This window comes from Anomaloglossus baeobatrachus, chromosome 6 (genome assembly GCF_048569485.1).
Source record: "Anomaloglossus baeobatrachus isolate aAnoBae1 chromosome 6, aAnoBae1.hap1, whole genome shotgun sequence".
NCBI classification, from domain to species: domain Eukaryota; kingdom Metazoa; phylum Chordata; class Amphibia; order Anura; family Aromobatidae; genus Anomaloglossus; species Anomaloglossus baeobatrachus.
Window position 1 is genome coordinate 23,211,844 of NC_134358.1, and position 19,045 is coordinate 23,230,888.

Genomic DNA, 19,045 nt, shown 5'->3' on the forward strand with positions numbered 1-19,045 from the left:
AGGTAAGGGGGCCACTACCAGCTCCAAACCAGATGTAATTGTGTATGGTGATGAGCTATTGGACTACAAAGCCTCTTATATTGTTCTTGCACAGGGCCCAGCAGTGCCATCAGCTCAAAACTGGAAACAACTAGAAGGACCAAGCCAGGGGCGGACATATTGGTGCAGCCTGTGCTACTGGACAGGGGCCCAAAAGGTTGGGGGGCCACTACCAGCTCTAAACCATGTGTATTACGATGAGCTATTGGACTACAAAACCCCTTCTATTCTTCTTGCACAGGAGCCATGAGATTGGGGGGGTCCACTACCACCTCCAAACCAGGAGGCATTGTGCATTATGATGAGCTCTTGGCCTGGAAAGGGCCCATATATTGCTCTTGCACAGGGGCCCTCTCCTGATTGTGTCAATCAGTGGACCAAGCTACACCCATGTAAAGTTCGGAGACGTCCGGCCAGTTGTCTTCAGGGAAGATTTGCAGCTAAAACCCAAAACTTTACATCTGGAAAAATAAGACCAAACGATCCACTGTGCACAAACCACAGGAACCGGGGAGCAGAGAGATGGCAGCCGGCGTCTGGACAGATGGGTAACAATGGGAAATAGTTGGCACAATAATGGGGGTCTACGGAAACAGTGGTCCTACAAGGTTGGGGCTGGATTTCAGCAAACGGAGCTGGGGACTTGGTCAGGATTAATGGTGTCCTCGTCTTCTCTGACAGTCTGATATGCACGGAATGCTCCTGATGAAGGATCCAACATGTCCAATTTTGGATTGCGGATCTTTTCTTTTCTTGTTGAGCCGCCAACAAAGAAGTCTGCTAGTGGCCATATCATAGGGAACACGAGATGTTTGAGCAGAGCGAGTGATCCGGTGTATGGAGGGGGAGCTGCCGGCCGGAGAATAAGGCCCATACACTATCGACAGCTGGTGACTGAACGATGGATCCGCCGGCAGTCATCTCTCCCGACAATTCCATGCGCTGGAGCGTTCACTCTGCTGAGTGTCCACTCAGATACTTCTGGTGGTGGATGGGCAGTCTGAAATCGGACATGTTGTGAATCGAAAGGCCGCCATACACATCAGACTGTCAGCCAAGCCGCCAAATATTGGCTAGTATGGCTAGTCTATGTATGGAACCAAGGGGGGCAAAGTGCAGACCCCCCAGATCATAACATCAGGGATATCTTAGAGATGCATGACCGCCTTATAAGATGGGAGTATCCCTATAAAGGGTCCGGGTGACCAGAGAACAACGTCCGGTAACTTCAGCTTCCATCTGATATAATTCCCTTCTCGCCTCTCGATTGTTTCAGCCAAGACTTTTTATTTTTTTGCATAATGCAAATCTCTGCTCTTGATTTGCCCTTTAGGCCTTATTCGCACTCTGCATTTTTTATGCATTTTTTTTTTCGTTGCAGTTTGTTACCAAAATCTGCATATCTATCCTTATGCAGCAAAGTCTATGAGAATTGTGACTTGCTCTGCGCACGTCTCTTCTTTTTTCTTTCCAGATTTTGTTGGAGAAAAAAAAGAAGCAGAATGTCAATTCTTGGAGCATTTTTTTCCTGCGTTTTGTAGTCCTTTAAGCCATTGATTTCACAAAAAAATGCACGGCACAAAAGCGGACCCAAACATTGCACTAAAAATGCAACAAAAAAATAGTACTACAAAATGCACAAAAAGTAGCACTAAAACTGCATCAAAAATCATACTAAAAATGCACCAAAAAATTGTACTACAAAATGCACAAAAAGTAGCACTAAAACTGCACCAAAAATCATACTAAAAATGCAACAAAAAAATTGTACTACAAAATGCACAAAAAGTAGCACTAAAACTGCACCAAAAATCATACTAAAAATGCAACAAAAATCATACTAAAAACGCACCAAAAAATCGTACAAAAAATGCACCAAAAAATTGTACTAAAAACGCACAAAAAAATTGTGCTAAAAATGCTCCAAAAAAAAAAATCGCACTAAAAATGTACCAAAATAATTGTACTAAAAATGCACCAAAAAAATCGTACTAAAAACGCTCCAAAAAATCGTGCTAAAACACACAAAGAAATGTGTGACGCCCTGGACCCCAGGGGTCACAGAATAACATCACATGCACACACACCCTCCCCTGGTCAGGAACATCAGTCAAACAAAACCCTTGTTGCCTCCTCCAGGGTCTGATGTCCACACCAGGGGCGGCGGAGTCAGGCGGTTGACCCCACCCACCCAGGAGTTCACAGGCCTGGAGGCGGGAAAAGTAGTCAGTCAAGTTCAGGAGTTGAAGTGGAGAGGTGGTAGTAAGAGGAGAAAGTCTGGGTCGGAGCCCAGGCACGATCAGCAAGGTCGGCAGACGGTGGTGGCCGTCTGCAGGAGTTGGTGGAGGTCAGCGGAACCGTAGGACTGGGGTCGGTCGGTGGCCCGCCGGTACCGAACCAGGAAGCAGATTGAAGCCAAGCACCAAGGCAGGGTACTCAGACCCCGACTAGGCTAGGAGCCGCCGTAAAGGTCAAATTCTCTGATTGCGGTCTGGACCTCAGTGGTTCATTCCCAACCAAGTCCCGTCAGAAGGCAACAGCCCAACCCGTCCGGATAAGAGCCATCGCCAACTGCCAGAGATCCAAGGGCCAGCGCCTGAGGGCAAAACAGGCTCTCCCGACACGTACAAGCCGGGGAGCGGACTACCCGTGGGAAGCCATAGGAGTCAAACACTCACACATAGGTGCAGGAAACGACAGCCACCATCAACCCGTCCGGGGAGAGCGAAAACACCACAGCCGACTGCGGGCCCCGTCCATCCAGTCGTTTGGTTTACCAGAGACTCTGTCTTTGTCTGCCTGAGTGAGTACACTAGTGCCATTCGGCACCGCGCTGCACCGCAACGTTACACCCGCGCCCACGCCGCCTCCCCGCATCGGCCCCTGCACCTATACCTACTCCCTACTCCCCAACCGGGGCCCCGGGACCAACAGCCACTACCCACGGAGGGGTCAACACCTTAGCTGCTCTCCGCCATCGCTCCCGAGATCCCCCGTCACCAGCAGCGTTGGTGCCCACCATCACCATAACCCGTGGGTGGCGTCACAACCGACATCCCACTACAAACCTTCCTCCCCCCCCTTTTCACTCGTGGGCGAGGAGGTGCTGCTCGAGCTCCCGGGTCCGGCCCCGTGCTTGAGCCACCGAGAAGCGGAAGCACTGGACCCGAGCGCCAGCGATTCCCAGGCGAGCGGCGTTCCCACCCCTCCGCCCGCGACAAATGCACCAAAAAAAGTGGGTTTTGGGTGTGTTTTTCTGCCACAAAGAGCAGATTTTGGTGCAAAAAATATCTGCACCAAAACCTCAGCGTGCGCACATACCCTTATATTGATGTAATGGATGGACCGGCGTTTTATCAAAAGCTTCTTATGCAGAAGTTTCATTGTTACAATTTTCTTACAATGATTTTCTTTGATTCTTTTATGTTACGATTGTTTCAAAGGACGAGCAGCTTTATAAAGAAGGAGTTTTGCCTCCTTTATTATTCTCTAAAAAAAAAATAAAACCAAACACCTAAATAGTAGTGAGCCCTCCTGACCCCGTCCCACGGTTCACCATCACAAGACCACGGACGGCGCCATCATCGCTCTGAGCATTAGACATTTCTTTCCCAAGTTTCTTCTAGCATTAGATTTCATTCCAACCATTTTTTTTTCTATATTGATTTTTCAAGCTGAAAAATCCACTCCTTAAAAAAAGAAACTATTTGTTATTTAAAACTATAGGATGTAACAGTAGGATGTGGTGGGGTTTTTGCATGCAAAAAAGCATGTAAAACGCTGGAATTTGGATGTTGCTTGCTTTTTACAACTTCTCATTGACTTCAATGTTAGCAAAACGCAGCACAAATGTCAAAAACAATTGACATGCTGCCTCTTTGAACGCATGTTTTTTGCCCAAAATTATGCAAATTAAACGCAGTGTTTTGAACTGCAAAGTGCGCACAAGAAATCCCCATTTCCCATAGACTTTGCTGGAAAATCAAAACGCATGCATTTTGGCATGAAAACACTGCAGTTCTAAACGCTGCAGAAAAGCAGGTAAAACGCAAAGTGCGGACACAGACTAAGGCTGCGTTTCAGCTGCTTTTTAGGTCCGTTTTGAAATGCAGCGTTTTGATTTTCCAGCAAAGTCTATGGAAAATGTGATTTTCAGACCGCACTTTGCGTTTCCAAACGCTGCGTTTAATTTGCATAATTTTGGGCAAAAACCATGCGTTCAAAGAAGCAGCATGTCAATTGTTTTTGCCATTTTGGCTGCGTTCTACACCCATTGAAATCAATGAGTTGTAGTAAATCGCTGCCAAAATGTGAAGCAGTGCGACTGCATTGCATTATTATTGCGATCCACATGTTTTTATTTAACATAACAAAGGCAGGTCTTTCGTCTTTCTCTCTCTGTCGGTCTGTCTCTGTCTGTCGGTCTATGTCTCTATCTCTCTGTCCATGTCTGTCTATCCCTCTCCCCCCCTCTCTCATACTCACCGATCCCCGGCGCAGCGCTGCACGGCGTTCACACTGTGTCAGCTTCTCCTCTTTTGAAAATGCCGGCCACTCATTATTCCATCTCGTATTCACTGCTTCCCCCGCCCACCGGCGCCTATGATTGGTTGCAGTCTGACACGCCCCCACGCTGAGTGACAGCTGTCTCACTTCAACCAATCACAGCCGCCGGTGGGCGTGTCTATATCGAGCAGTAAAATAAATTAATAAATAAATAAATGAAAAAAAAACACGTGCGGTCTCCCCCTATTTGGATACCAGCCAGGGTAAAGCCACACAGCTGAAGGCTGGTATTGTCAGGATGGGGAGCTCCACGTTATGGGGAGCCCCCAGCCTAACAATATCAGCCAGCAGCCACCCGGAATTGCCGCATCCATTATATGCAACAGTCCCGGGACTTTACCGGCTCATCCCGAATTGACCTGGTGCGGTGGCAAACGGGGTAATAAGGAGTTAATGGCAGCAGCCCATAGCTGCCACTAAGTCCTAGGTTCATCATGGCAGGCGTCTCCCCAAGATACCTTCCATGATGAACCTGTAAGTTAAAGTAAATAAACACACACATCCAAAAAATCCATAATTTGTAATGAAAGACAAAAAAAACCCTCTTTCACCACTTTATTAACCCCTCAAAAACACCTCCAGGTCCGAAGTAATCCACACAAGGTCCCACGACGCTTTCAGCTCTGCTACATCGGAATCTGACAGGAGCAACAGTAGAACACCGCCACTCCTGTGAGCTCCATGCAGCAACTGAAGTGAGTCACACAATCAGCTATGCTGTCACTGAGGTTACTCGCGGCCACCGCTCTCAGGTGGAGGACTGCAGCTGTGACCACGAGTAACCTGAGTGAAACCACAGCTGATCGCGCAGCTCACTGCAGTCACTCGGGATTTGGGATCACAGGTGAGTCCTTCACGTGTGTCTGCAAATCAAGCCGCGGCACATGCACAGAGCCGCGCGATCACAATGAAGTCGGGTGAAGTTCACCCGAGTCCATTCTGATCGTGCAGCACTGTCTCGCAACCAGCCATGTCAGTGACAGTGCGGTCCCACTCGGCTCTGCTGCAAGTCTATGGGGATGCTGCAGAGCCGAGTGGGACCGCACTGTGAAAAATATGCGTTCTGGATGCTTTTCCCACTCTGTCTATGGCAGAGAAAGCATCCAGAACGCATGAATTCTCTCCAGGAATGTCCGCACCTTGCGTTCTTCCGAATGCGTCTCAGAACGCGGCTTTTTCGACTGCGTTCTGAGATGCACATGCAGTGACTTACACGCTGCGGAATAGAACCCAAAGTGTGTACATAGCAGCCTTAGACACATTTTCTGCAGCAAATCCGTGGCAAATCTGCGGCAAAATCTCCGGTAAATCCACAGCGTGCGCACAGGGCTTAAAAAGCATTTTTTACTGCGTTTTTGCTGCCTTTTTTGTTGCAGTTTTTGGCTGCGTTTTTTGTGTTATTTTCCTACAGTGCAATGTTTAAGAATGTTAGTTTTATTCACCATAAAAGCAGCAAAAATGAAGTGAAAACTCAGTGGTTGCATTTTTGAACTTTTTCATTCTTTTAAATGGAGAAAAAATGTTTCAAAAACGCTGAACGGAACAGTTTTTGAAAGAAGCAAATGTGCGCGCAGGAGATTGCTGGAATCTCGCAGCTTTTGCTGATACTGTAAAAAGCAGCGTTTAATTTCCATAAAATGTAGGAAAAACCGCTAGAAAACGTAACGTGTGAACAAAGCCTAATACAGGGCACCGCAATCACGCCTAAATCTGCAAGAAAAATCCTGCTCGTATCTTACAATAAGGGAACAATATATGGACACTGAATTTTCCTGCAGACCCCTTCTATGTCACAAGGTCACATTTTAGAGTTTCCTTTTGTGCTGTAATGCCCCCTGCTGGAGAAACATGGCACTGCAGCCTCCTGGCATCTCTGCACCATCAGCTGGAGGGCGGCTGTGCCCCATCTTTATTATATCATCCATCTGCAAAACTTTTATTGCTCCCCTAGAGAATAGCGACCAAGTCTCCATCGTTAGTTTGGAATCAGTAACGAGAAGACAATGATAAGAGTGTAGAAGAACAGCGCCACCTCTGGGGACAGGTTGTGTCTGGAGCTGCAACTGGGCTCCATTCTTGCTCGCGCCCCTGCTGGTGTCCTGTGTTCAGATGTTTTGTCCTCCCTCTCCTCTCACAGATGCAGTGAGGGAGCAATCCTGCATCTGCATCCCCCTCCTCCCTCTCTTTCACAGATTTACAGTAGGTGGATTTTATCGTGATCGAGTAATATTCTGCATACAGGTACAGAGCCGCCTTCGGTGTTTCTCCTCTCTTTTAACTTTTGGCAGCATCGAATACACAGCAATGTGTAAACCTCCATGGAATAAACGGCGCAATAATAATAATAATAATAATAATAAAAAGAATAATAATTATTAATAATATAAATTAACAATAAATAATAGTAATAATAATCTTAAGAAATAATAATAATAATAAAAACAATAGTTAATAATAATATAAATTAACAATAAATAATAGTAATAATAATCTTAAGAAATAATAATAAAAACAATAATTAATAATAATATAAATTAACAATAAATAATAGTAATAATAATCTTAAGAAATAATAATAATAAAAACGATAATTAATAATATAAATTAACAATAAATAATAGTAATAATAATCTTAAGAAATAATAATAATAATAAAAACAATAATAATTAATATAAATTAACAATAAATAATAGTAATAATAATCTTAATAAATAATAATAAAAACAATAATTAATATATAAATTAACAATAAATAATAGTAATAATAATCTTAATAAATAATAATAAAAAAACAATAATTAATAATATAAATTAACAATAAATAATAGTAATAATAATCTTAAGAAATAATAATAATAAAAAAACAATAATTAATAATATAAATTAACAATAAATAATAGTAATAATAATCTTAAGAAATAATAATAATAATAAAAACAATAATTAATAATAATATAAATTAACAATAAATAGTAATAATAATCTTAAGAAATAATAATAATAATATAAAAACAATAATTAATAATATAAATTAACAATAAATAATAGTAATAATAATCTTAAGAAATAATAATAATAATAATAAAAACAATAATTAATAATATAAATTAACAATAAATAATAGTAATAATAATCTTAAGAAATAATAATAATAATAAAAACAATAATTAATATAAATTAACAATAAATAATAGTAATAATAATCTTAAGAAATAATAATAATAATAATAATAATAATAATAATAATAATAATAATAATAAAAAATAATTAATATTAATATAAATTAACAATAAATAGTAATAATAATCTTAAGAAATAATAATAATAATAATAATAAAAACAATAATAATTAATATAAATTAACAATAAATAATAGTAATAATAATCTTAAGAAATAATAATAAAAACAGTAATAATTAATAATAATATAAATTAACAATAAATAATAGTAATAATAATCTTAAGAAATAATAATAACTAATGCATCTTTTGAGCCCACTGGGATCATTCTATGCAGCCGTAGGCTATACACATTGGAGCGGGAGAATGTATTACTCTTTTGCGCCACAATTTTTGTAAACATTTTTTAGACTTTTTTTTTGTTTCCCCTCCTTCCATATGAAAATAAGACATTTATTCCTTGAATGTCTCAAAACAGTCCCAATTCGGACTCCGGTTTTAAGGATTGGTGTAATATCCGCCCCTCTAGGGCCCTGGGGTCCGTCCTGTGCCCACCGGCTGCACTCGCCCCATAATAAGCCTTATAATCATCCGGTCCCTTCTGATTCTGCGCTCAGTGATGTCTCTGACAGACGCGGATCTGACGGGGAACAATCTGTTTCCTTATTTACATTTCTACATCCTTCCTGGGCAGAAAACCAGCACTGAGCGGACGCGCTGCATCTGAGCGACACAGTGCATCATGGGGGAGCGATGCTCCGGAGGGGGGGAGCGATGTTCCGGAGGGGGGGGGGAGCGATGCTCCGGAGGGGGGGGGGAGCGATGCTCCGGAGGGGGGGGAGCGATGCTCCGGAGGGGGGGGGAGCGATGCTCCGGAGGGGGGGAGCGATGCTCTGGAGGGGGGGGAGCGATGCTCTGGAGGGGGGGGAGCGATGCTCCGGAGGGGGGGAGCGATGCTCCGGAGGACGCTGCTGTATCATTACTAGTCCAATATCAGACATGAAATCTGCAACTTACTCATCAGATTTTTCGCTTCCGTTGTAAATTTGACTATTTGTGGATATTACAATATTAATTTGTCTCTCTATTGTCTCTGCGGATGTGTACAAGTTATTGTTTCTCTTTTATCAGCCAATTCAGGTTTGAAATTGAATGACCATAGGACGGGTGAATCCAGTCTATTGCTCCCTGTTGTCAGCCATTCACACTAATGAGATGCTGACTGTTGAAAAATGACACCATTTTCTTGTCCCCATTATTACTATTTTAAAGGGGATGTGTCATCAGAAAAAGACTTTTTGCTTAATTCAGGTTTTTATTTCATATTAATAAGTAAAATTAGTAATCCTGCATTTTTTACACTGGACACTGGCGCTAATTTAGCTGTATAATTTCTGTCTGTTCATGAACAATTTCCAGAAAAGGCAGGATTACAATGACTGATAACACCTCTATAAAATAGCAGATAACACAGGATCCACCATTCCCAATAGGTGATGTCACAGCTCGCCTCCTCCTCCTCCTGTACAATGACTGATAACACCTCTATATACAGTAGATAAAACAGGATCACAATAAGTGATATCACAGCTCACCTCCTCCTCTGTACAATGACTGATAACACCTCTGTATACAGTAGATAATACAGGATCCACCATTCACAATAGGTGATATCACAGCTCACCTCCTCCTCCTGTATAATGACTGATAACACATCCTATATACAGTAGGTAGCACAGAATCCACCATTCATAATAGGTGATGTCACAGCTCACCTCCTACCCCTCCTATACAATGACTAATATCTCTATATACAATAGATAACACAGAATCAACCAATCATAATAGGTGATGTCACAGCTCACCTCTTCCCTTCGCAGTGCTTTTGCAAACGCTCATTAGATGTTTCAGTACAGACGATAGAGTCAGGGTCTGTTCATTGCTGCTAATGTACATGTGCATTTTCCTGAAACAATGGGACGTTATAAAAGCCTCACTGCTCAGTGTGAAGATTGCAACATTTCCAATTTTTAGTTTTAAGAAAAATTGTTATATGGAAAAAAAATACACAGATAAAAAATAAAATAAAATACAGAAAACTTTAGTCACATACTGTATATGCCCAGCGCTGCGGAATTTTTCACACTGGTTAATGAGACAAATTGAGCTGAGCACTTCCATTCCCAGACTGCAGGGGGCAGCACTACAATGAAACAGAAATATGTTAATGGTCCTTTAATAGGACCATAATAGAGATCTCAGCATCTTGGCCTGCGCACCTGTCTAATGATAGGAAGTAATAACAATCCTGGGTCTCCGCGATGAAGAGCAGGTGACGCAGAGGAGGTTCTGATGTGGAGCTGCTCCGACAATGTAGCAGAATTAACTCAGTATTGAGCAATCGGCGAAGTAGCAGAAGTAACAGAAGTAGCAGAGCTGGATTTGCCACAGAGTCCAATGCAGAACTGAAACACTGTAGAGTTGGCTGAGCAATACAGCAGAGCTGCCTTTGTAACAGAGTCCAATATAGAGCTGCACATCGATATAGTAGACTTTTCCAGTAGAGTATTAGAAGAAACAGAGGTGGGTTTGTTACAAAGTCCAAGGCAGAGCTGGCCGGCAGTGGAATACAAAGAATATTTTATTTAACAGCTTTCCGCTCAATCTTCAGCCATGGTGAATTAATGGATGAACGCTCTGGAGGACGATCAATCTTGTGCAACCTAGATAGGTCCACCAGAGCCTTCTCCACCTACATAGCTGCACCAGGGTCTTCTCCGCCTAAATAGATCTACCAGGATCTTCTCCGCCTAGATAGGTCCACCAGGGTCTTCTCCGCCTAGATAGATCCACCAGGATCTTCTCCGCCCAGATAGCCCACCAGGGTCTTTCCCGCCTAGATAGGTCCACCAGGGTTTGCCCCGCCTAGATAGGTCCACCAGGGTCTTTCCTACCTAGATAAGTCCACCAAGGTCTTTTTTGCCTAGATAGGGCCACTAGAGTCTTCTTCGCCTAAATAGGTCCACCAGTGTCTTCGCCTAGATAGGTCCACCAGAGTCTTCTCCGCCTAGATAGGTCCACCACGCTCTTCTCTGCCTAGATATGTTCACCAGGCTCTTCTCTGCCTAGATAGGACCACCAGGGTCTTCTCTACCTAGATAGGACCACCAGGGTCTTCTCTACCTAGATAGGTCCACCAGGCTCTTCTCTGCCTAGATAGGACCACCAGGCTCTTCTCTACCTAGATAAGTCCACCAGGCTCTTCTCTACCTAGATAAGTCCACCAGGCTCATCTCTACCTAAATAGGTCCACCAGTCTCTTCTCTGCCTAGATAGCTGCACCAGGGTCTTCTCCGCCTAGATAGATCTACGAGGATCTTCTCCGCCTAGATAGGTCCACCAGAGTCTTTCCCACCTAGATAAGTCCACCAAGGTCTTTTTTGTCTAGATAGGTCCACTAGAGTCTTCTCCGCCTAAATAGGTCCACCAGTGTCTTCGCCTAGATAGGTCCACCAGAGTCTTCTCCACCTAGTTAGGTCCACCAGGCTCTTCTCTGCCTAGATATGTTCACCAGGCTCTTCGCTACCTAGATAAGTCCACCAGGCTCTTCTCTACCTAAATAGGTCCACCAGGGTCTTCTCTGCCTAGATAGGTCCACCAAAGTCTTCTCCGCTGTTATCTTGATAGTAGCTGGTCTTCCTCTGCATCTTGTTACTTCTATTCCTCTGACCATGATGTCTTTCTCCAGTGATTGCTCTCTTCGAATGATGCGTCCAAGTCCTAATAAAGGAGGCAACATAGGTGCAAAATACTGACGAAACAACCACTCTCAACCTACAATATGAGCCTCTGAGACGCTGGCCCTGGAGAGTAGAGGTTAGTAACACACGGTATCAGTAAACTCCTGAGCTCCCAATATTGGTGACATCTTTAAATGTTATTTAGTTACAGGGGATTTTAACCTCTATAACAAAAAATTCCACAAATGGTAAAAAAAAAATCTTACGAATTAGATAAGAACAAAAAAATTAACCTAATTAGAGAAAAAAAAATGGTTGTGGAGAGTGAACGTACACCTAAAGAAAGAATATAAGGAATGTCACCGGAGACACAACCATACTGTGCCCGGCTAATTACACGAGAAGGTCCCTCCAGGAGACAATGAGCCGCGGGGTCCGCGCCGCACAATGGTGGATCCATTACCAGGCTCAGACATGGCGAGCGCTGCCAGATCAGATAGGGCCGTGTCCACGATGAGTGATTTGGAGCAGCGAGGGCCGTGATGGAGTTACACGATTACCATATCAATGTCCAGATACGTGAGGGTCTGGGCCATCATCTGTCGCTGGGGACGTCCTGTGGGGACAGTGAGTGTCCCCGAAAGACCCAATGTAACCTCAGACCATTGTGCCGATAGAAATCTAGTCGTCGGCTGCCGCCTGGTGGGGAATCAGAGGCATATAGGGTCACCGAAACTTCAGAAAGAGGAGCTCAAGTCATTCTCTACTGCTTGAATGTTTGTGTCAGACCCATCCAGCGCCACCGACCTTCTGAAAGTGCATGTGGTGGGGCTGAGCGCGGCTGACCGATCCCTCATGATTTACACCAGAAAAGTGTCTGACTGAAGACCATTTACCCGGCAGCTGAAAGATCAGGAGACGCACATTTGGGACATCTTTCTCCAGCGCCTAAAAAACATAAGCCTTTATTAGTGCCATATACTGTAACATTAGATGAGCAGATCTGTGGAAGTTTCGGTTCATCAGGTTTGGTCGGACTTTAGTTAAAAGTTTGGTTCGGGGCCCAGCCTTGATCCAAAGTTAACCCCCAAACCCTCATATACACTTGAAACCAGAAGTTTCCCTCCACTGGTGCTCTTGGGCTTCAAAGCTTCTCCCTTTTTCCTCCAAACGTAACGATGGTCATTATGGCCAAAGACCTCAATTTTAGTTTGGTCAGACCACAGGACGTGTCTCCAAAAATTAAGGTGTTTGTTCCTGTGTGCATATGCAAATATTAATCTGGCTGTTTCTTTTGGAGTAATGGCTCCTTCCTGGCAGAGCGGCCTTTCAGCCCATGTTGATACAGTACATGTTTCACTGTAGATAATGACACAATCTTACCAGCTTCCGCCAGCATCTTCACAAGGTCTTTGCTTTTGTTCTTGGGTTGATCTGCACATGTGTGACCAAAGCACGTTCATCTCTAGTACACAGAACCCGTCTCCTTCCTGAGCGGTATGATGGGTGGACACTCCCATCTTGTTTGTACTTGCATATAATTGTTTGTACAGATGAACGAGGCATCTTCAGGTATCTGGAAATTGCACCCAAGGATGAACCAGACTTGTGCAAGTCCACAATTCTCTTCCTGAGATCTTGGCTGATTTCTTTTGACTTTTCCATGATGCTACACAAAGAAGCCGTGTGTTTCAGGTGTGCATTACAATACATCCACAGGTGTGTCTCTAATAACTCACATGTTGCCAATAAACCTACCAGAAGCTTCCAAAGACATGATATCATCATATGGGCGGTCCCATATTGTTTAAAGGCACAGTACTCTTAAGGGGGCTTTACACACTGCGATATCGGTACCGATTTCGCTAGTGTGGGTACCCGCCTCCATTTGTTGTGCGACACGGGCAAATCGCTGCCCGTGCCGCACAACATCGCCCAGACCTGTCACACATACTTACCTGCCCGGCGACGTCGCTGTGACCGGCGACCCGCCTCCTTTCTAAGGGGGCGGTCTGTGCGGCGTCACAGCGACGTCACTGAGCGGCCGCCCAATAGAAGCGGAGGGGCGGAGATGAGCGGGACGTAACATCCCGCCCACCTCCTTCCTGCCGCATAGCGGCTGGGAGGCAGGTAAGGAGAGCTTCCTCGTTCCTGCGGTGTCACACGGAGCGATGTGTGCTGCCGCAGGAACGAGGAACAACTTCGTTACTGCTGCAGTAACGATTTTTAAGAATGGACCCCCATGTCACCGATGAGCGATTTTGCACGTTTTTGCAACGATGCAAAATCGCTCATAGGTGTCACACGCAACGGCATCGCTAAAACGACCGGATGTGCGTCACCAATTCCGTGACCCCTACGACTTCGCATTAGCGATGTCGCAGCGTGTAAAGCCCCCTTAAGTGTATGTAAACCTTTGACTTTTCAGAAAGTAAAAAAAAATGCCTGAAAACCTTATCTCTCTCTTTCTCGTTTTTCCGGCATTTGAGAAATATGAATAATTTTGGTTTCTAATTGACCTAAAACGGGAAAGATTTATTTTGATTTCATGTCAGATAGTGAGCAAAACCTGCAGATGTTTCCCTCCGCTCTCTATACAGACACATCTGCAGGGTTTCCCCTCCGCTCTCTATACAGACACATCTGCAGGTTTTTCCCTCCGCTTTCTCTATAAAGACACATCTGTACGTTTTTCCATCCACTCTCTATAAAGACACATCTGCAGATGTGTCTTTATAGAGAGCAGAGGGAAAAACCTGCAGATGTGTCTGTATATAAAGAGGAGGGAAAAACTTACAAATGTGTCTTTATAGAGAGTGGATGGAAAAACCTGCAGATATGTCTTTATAGAGAGGGAGGGAAAAACCTGCAGATGTGTCTTTATAGGGAGCAGAGGGAAAAACCTGCAGATGTGTCTTTATAGAGAGCGGAGGGAAATACCTGTAGATGTGTCTTTATAGAGAGCGGAGGGAAAAACCTGCAGATGTGTCTTTATAGAGAGTGGAGGAAAAACCTGCAGATGTGTCTTTATAGAGTGCGGATGGAATCTTCTGGGTTTAACTGTAAGTTAATGGTGACCCAAACTTGTGTGCTGTAAAATGGTCATGGTAAGGGCTGGGGAGCTGCAAATTAAGCAAAATGGGGGTAAGAGCAGGATAATTGCCCTGAAAACAAATGTGGATAGGGAATAAAATATAAAAACACATTGTGGGCTTCCGCCTATTTTTGATAACCAGAGCAGTTAAAGCAGACAGTTGTAGGCTGGTATTATCAGACTGGGCAGGTCCATGGTTATTTGGCCCTTCCCAGCCTAAAAATAGCAACCCGCAGCTGTCCCAGATGTGATGCCTTCTGTTGTGAATACATTTTCCAGTTTGGGGCTCCTTGTGGTCAGTGCTGGTGGTGCAGTTGACTTGTTGAATGGGAGCCAGACACCTGTGGAGGACTGGCAATCAGGTCATTCAGATTGGGCCTATGAAACTGAGTAGTTTTCTCCTGTTACTTGCCGGTGCTCAATGTATCTCCTGTGTGCTAAGGACATTCTGAAACCAGCTCCTCTCTCTACCAGGACTCCTCTCAGATAAGTTGGTCTTTGTACCTCTACTTATTGTTTTCACTTTCTTGTAATTTTTTCTGTTTTGATACTAATGCTTGATTCCTGATTTTGCCTCTGTGGAGTTCTTGGTGGAGTTGGATCATTCCCTGCTGGGAGTGTCTGTATACCTAGCTCCATGTTTTTCTATGTATTGTGTTTTGTCATGCTTGGTATTAAATTCAGTCCCTCATCTATATTAGAGTTTTTTGGATCCCAGTAACACCAGAGTACTGATATAGTGGGGGAGAGCCTGTGTGGGCTCAGGGCTTTTCCATATGAGGCGTGCTGAGATTTATTAGGGTTTTTATGGCTGCAGACAGTGCTCTTTCCTATCCTTTCCTATACAGATAGATTGGGCCTCATCTTTGCTGAATCTGTTTTCTAGCTATGTATTGTGTTTTCTTATATCACCGTAGTCTTTACATGTGGGGGGGCTATCTATATCTTTTGGGATTGCTCCGAGGCAGGTTAGCTTTTCTAATATTTCTCTCTGTAAGAATGTTTAGTTCTCCGGCTTTGTTTAGTTTCTTCGTCATCGTAGGCATGCCCCACGGCTACTTCTAGTTGTATGTCAGTATTAGGTCTGCAGTCCATAAAGGTTCCAGCCAATCTGGTTAATTTTTGGGTTTCCGTATTTTTGTCCTTTTTCTGATTCTCCTCGGTCACTGAATCATAACAGCATCCATTAAATGCTCCAATTCTTGTGCTTTGCCCTAGAGTGGTGGCACTCAGAGAAAAACCTGTGGGGTAATGTCAGCTGTGGACTGACAGCTAGCATCAAGTCCAGGTGTTAGTAATGGAGAGGCATGTATCAGACACCCCAATTACTAACCCGGCAAGTGTAGAGTTAAAACACACACATGCACACAGGAAAAAAATAGATTATTTAATTGACTCCCCCACACCCCCTCATACACCAATTTATTAATTTAAAAGAAATCCTGGAAGGTCCAACGTAATCCAAAGAGCAATATCTCACGATTTCTATTGATTCCCCTGGAGCTTTGTTCTGTGAATGTGAAGCAAGGCTCCATATGTGACTGCTGGTCAGTGGTAGGCTGGAATTCCGCACAAGCGTGCCTGCAGTGACCAGCCTGAAGCCACCACTAGGGGGAGCTCACTGCAGACAGAGTAATCAGCTCAATTGGAGTTATATACAGGAAGCTTCTAAGCTCCCCGTAGTGGTGCACCTCTGAATCACAGGTCCTATGTCCATGGGAACTATAGTTAAATGTTATCAATAGAGTCATTAAGTCGACTAGTGAGAAAGTAAATCCTGAATAAACGTGAGTAATGACCAGTAACAGAAACATTGGGGGAAGCGACCAGTACAGACCAGTCACCAGTAAGTGCCTCTGTCACCAGTAATTATGTCTTATGAAATGGAGATAAATGTGACACAATGAAACCATTCAGCAATATCTCTGCTGGACGCATTGAATGGAAACCTAAGCCCAGACTGATGGGAATCCCCTCCTCTGTGTCACCTTATCACCAGGTAATTATGTCTCATTATCGCCATTATGTCTGACACGCCGGCGCGGCCCACAAACGTCTGCGGATTCTGGCTTCTGCTCATGTTCTTGGAAGGATTGAAACTTTTGTACAAAAGAGACCCAACCTTAAAGGGGCAGCAAATGTAAAGAAGCAAAAAGTATCAACAATATAGAATCTGCCTAATGGATCCAGTTCTGACCCAAAAGGATACAAAGAATAATGTCTATGACTTTGATCTTTCCCATTTATGATTATTGACATAGAGGGGTATTCTGAGAATTAAAGGTTATCTGATATTCATCAGTCAAGGAATGACCTACTGGAGGTCTACAGAGCACAATCTTAATGGAGTGGAAGGTACGCACCTTTGACCTCAGCGGCACAATGACTGGCGCAGAAATGGACCATGCACACCTTGACTCTATTCTAAAGGTAACTGTTCATGGAGGTGACCCCCAGTGATCAGTTAGTACCCCCCATCCTATGTATCAGGGCTCTGATCACAGTAGATACTCTTGGGAGCTGGAGCTATAGCACAGCTCCTGAGCCGGCTCCATACATGCAGAGTGCACACGTCACCAATGGAAATCTGGGTTGCGTTGTCCCCCAAGAGCAAAGGGCCCCAGATTCACTGTCTGCTGATTCCACCAGTGAGACACCGGCCAAATTCCAAAAACGGGGAACTTGTATCCCCTGTTCTACTTTGGTTCTTCCCCAACAAGCAGCCAGGAGATGTTCAATGGAGCGTCTGGTCATCCACACTCCTGAGGCTCCCTCCTAAATCTATGGCATTAAAAATACCCAGCTGAACAAGTGTAGCCCTGTGCCAAAGACCTAGAATGAAAGGAGAAGGCACATCCATGATCAGACGCTCTACTCATCTCCTCAGGGCTCTGGTGATAGAGCCAGGTGAGAACTCGTCCCCAAGTCTGGCAAATGCTGGAAGAGGGGGTCTCCCATTTATAGGGGGTCATTTTTGCGCCCATAGCGGCACCTTTAAGTCAAAGAGGATATTATGGTGGACAAGACAAGCTCAAATGTATATACCCTGCAGATCCCTCCTGCACAAAAACATGGAAATCTGGTTTGCATTGGCCCCCAAATGCAAAGGACCCCAGGTTTACTGTGTACTGATTCCACCACTGAGACACTGGGCAAATGCCAAGAACAGAAAACTTGTGCCCCCTCTTCTATTTTGGTTCTTCGCCAATAAGCAGCCAGGAGATGTTCAATGGAGCGTCTGGTCATCCTCGCCCCCGACGCTCCCTCCTAAATCTATGGCATTAAAACTATCTAGCTGGACAAGTGTAGCCCTGTGCCAAAGACCTAGAATGAAGGGAGAGGGCACATCCATGATCAGACGCTCCACTCATCTCCTCCAGGCTCTCGTGATAGAGTCAGGTGAGAACTCGTCACCAAGTCTGAGAGTGGTATCTCCCATCTATAGGGGGTCATTTTTGCGCCCATAGCGGTACCTTTAACTCAAAGAGGAAATTATGGTGGACAAGCTCCAATGTATATACCCAGCGGATCTCCCCTGCACAAAAACATGGATGAACAAATCTGGGAACTGACCGGAACATCCAGCGTCTTATATTGGGAAACACATCTTCATATTTTGTTCCTTTGGCACATGCCATTGAGGCACATTTACAAAGATTATCCTATTCCATGTATCAATGTGGTCTAATAACGTCAATCACTGGTGGAAAAAAAACCCAAAATATTATTTCTAAAGGGCAATAGAAAGATTTCGGCATCCAGTCTAACTGATACTTTGTAACAAACTTTCGGAAGTAACGGATACTTTATTATTATTATCACAGTATAAAAAATAAACAATACTTTGTAACAAACTTCCGAAAGTAATAGATTCTTTGTTTCTTTTTCTTTCCTTTTTTTTTTTTTCTTTCTGCTAGAAAATGCCAAATTCCTCCACCCCTCCATTTAATGAGTCCAGTGCCAAGGTAACCAAGCTACACAGGAGGAGGTGGAGGCGTTTAATAGAGCCGGGCCGGGTCAGGGCCTGTGATTGGGAGTCTGTGTCAATAGAGGAGGATGCGGAGGGTCATTACCTCCTGCGGTGCTGAGCGCTCCCTGCACATACATGTCCCTCCGCAGACACACGCAGCGCTGAGGGCCACAACATGGCAGAGGCTGAGAGCCGGATCCTGCAGCTGGCCACCCGAGGGGAGTGGATCACTCTGGAGCAGACACTCAAAGGGATCGACAAAGGGGATCTGGGAGCCTCCGAAACCGACCCAGTGGGTGACGACACTAACTAGATTTTTAGCTGTGCAATTTCCATTCATTATCGCTCTTCTTTATGTAATTGCTATTTATGCAATTTTCTAATACAATCTGTTGTAATTATAATTTCCTGGCATATCCAGAACATTTGTAATGTAGTCAGTGTATGTGACATT

The 19,045-nt window shown here is 44.1% G+C and overlaps 1 protein-coding gene across 1 annotated transcript in view; it reads left to right on the forward strand.

Moving 5' to 3' along the window:
• The first annotated feature begins 18,731 nt into the window (after positions 1–18,731).
• LOC142243938 (uncharacterized) overlaps positions 18,732–19,045 on the forward strand; it is an 84,311-nt gene continuing 83,997 nt past the window's right edge. Inside the window, exon 1 of the mRNA XM_075316130.1 lies at positions 18,732–18,883. Within this exon, the coding sequence (XP_075172245.1) occupies positions 18,767–18,883 (117 nt within the window). The 5' untranslated portion in view covers positions 18,732–18,766. The remainder of the gene's footprint in view (positions 18,884–19,045) is intronic.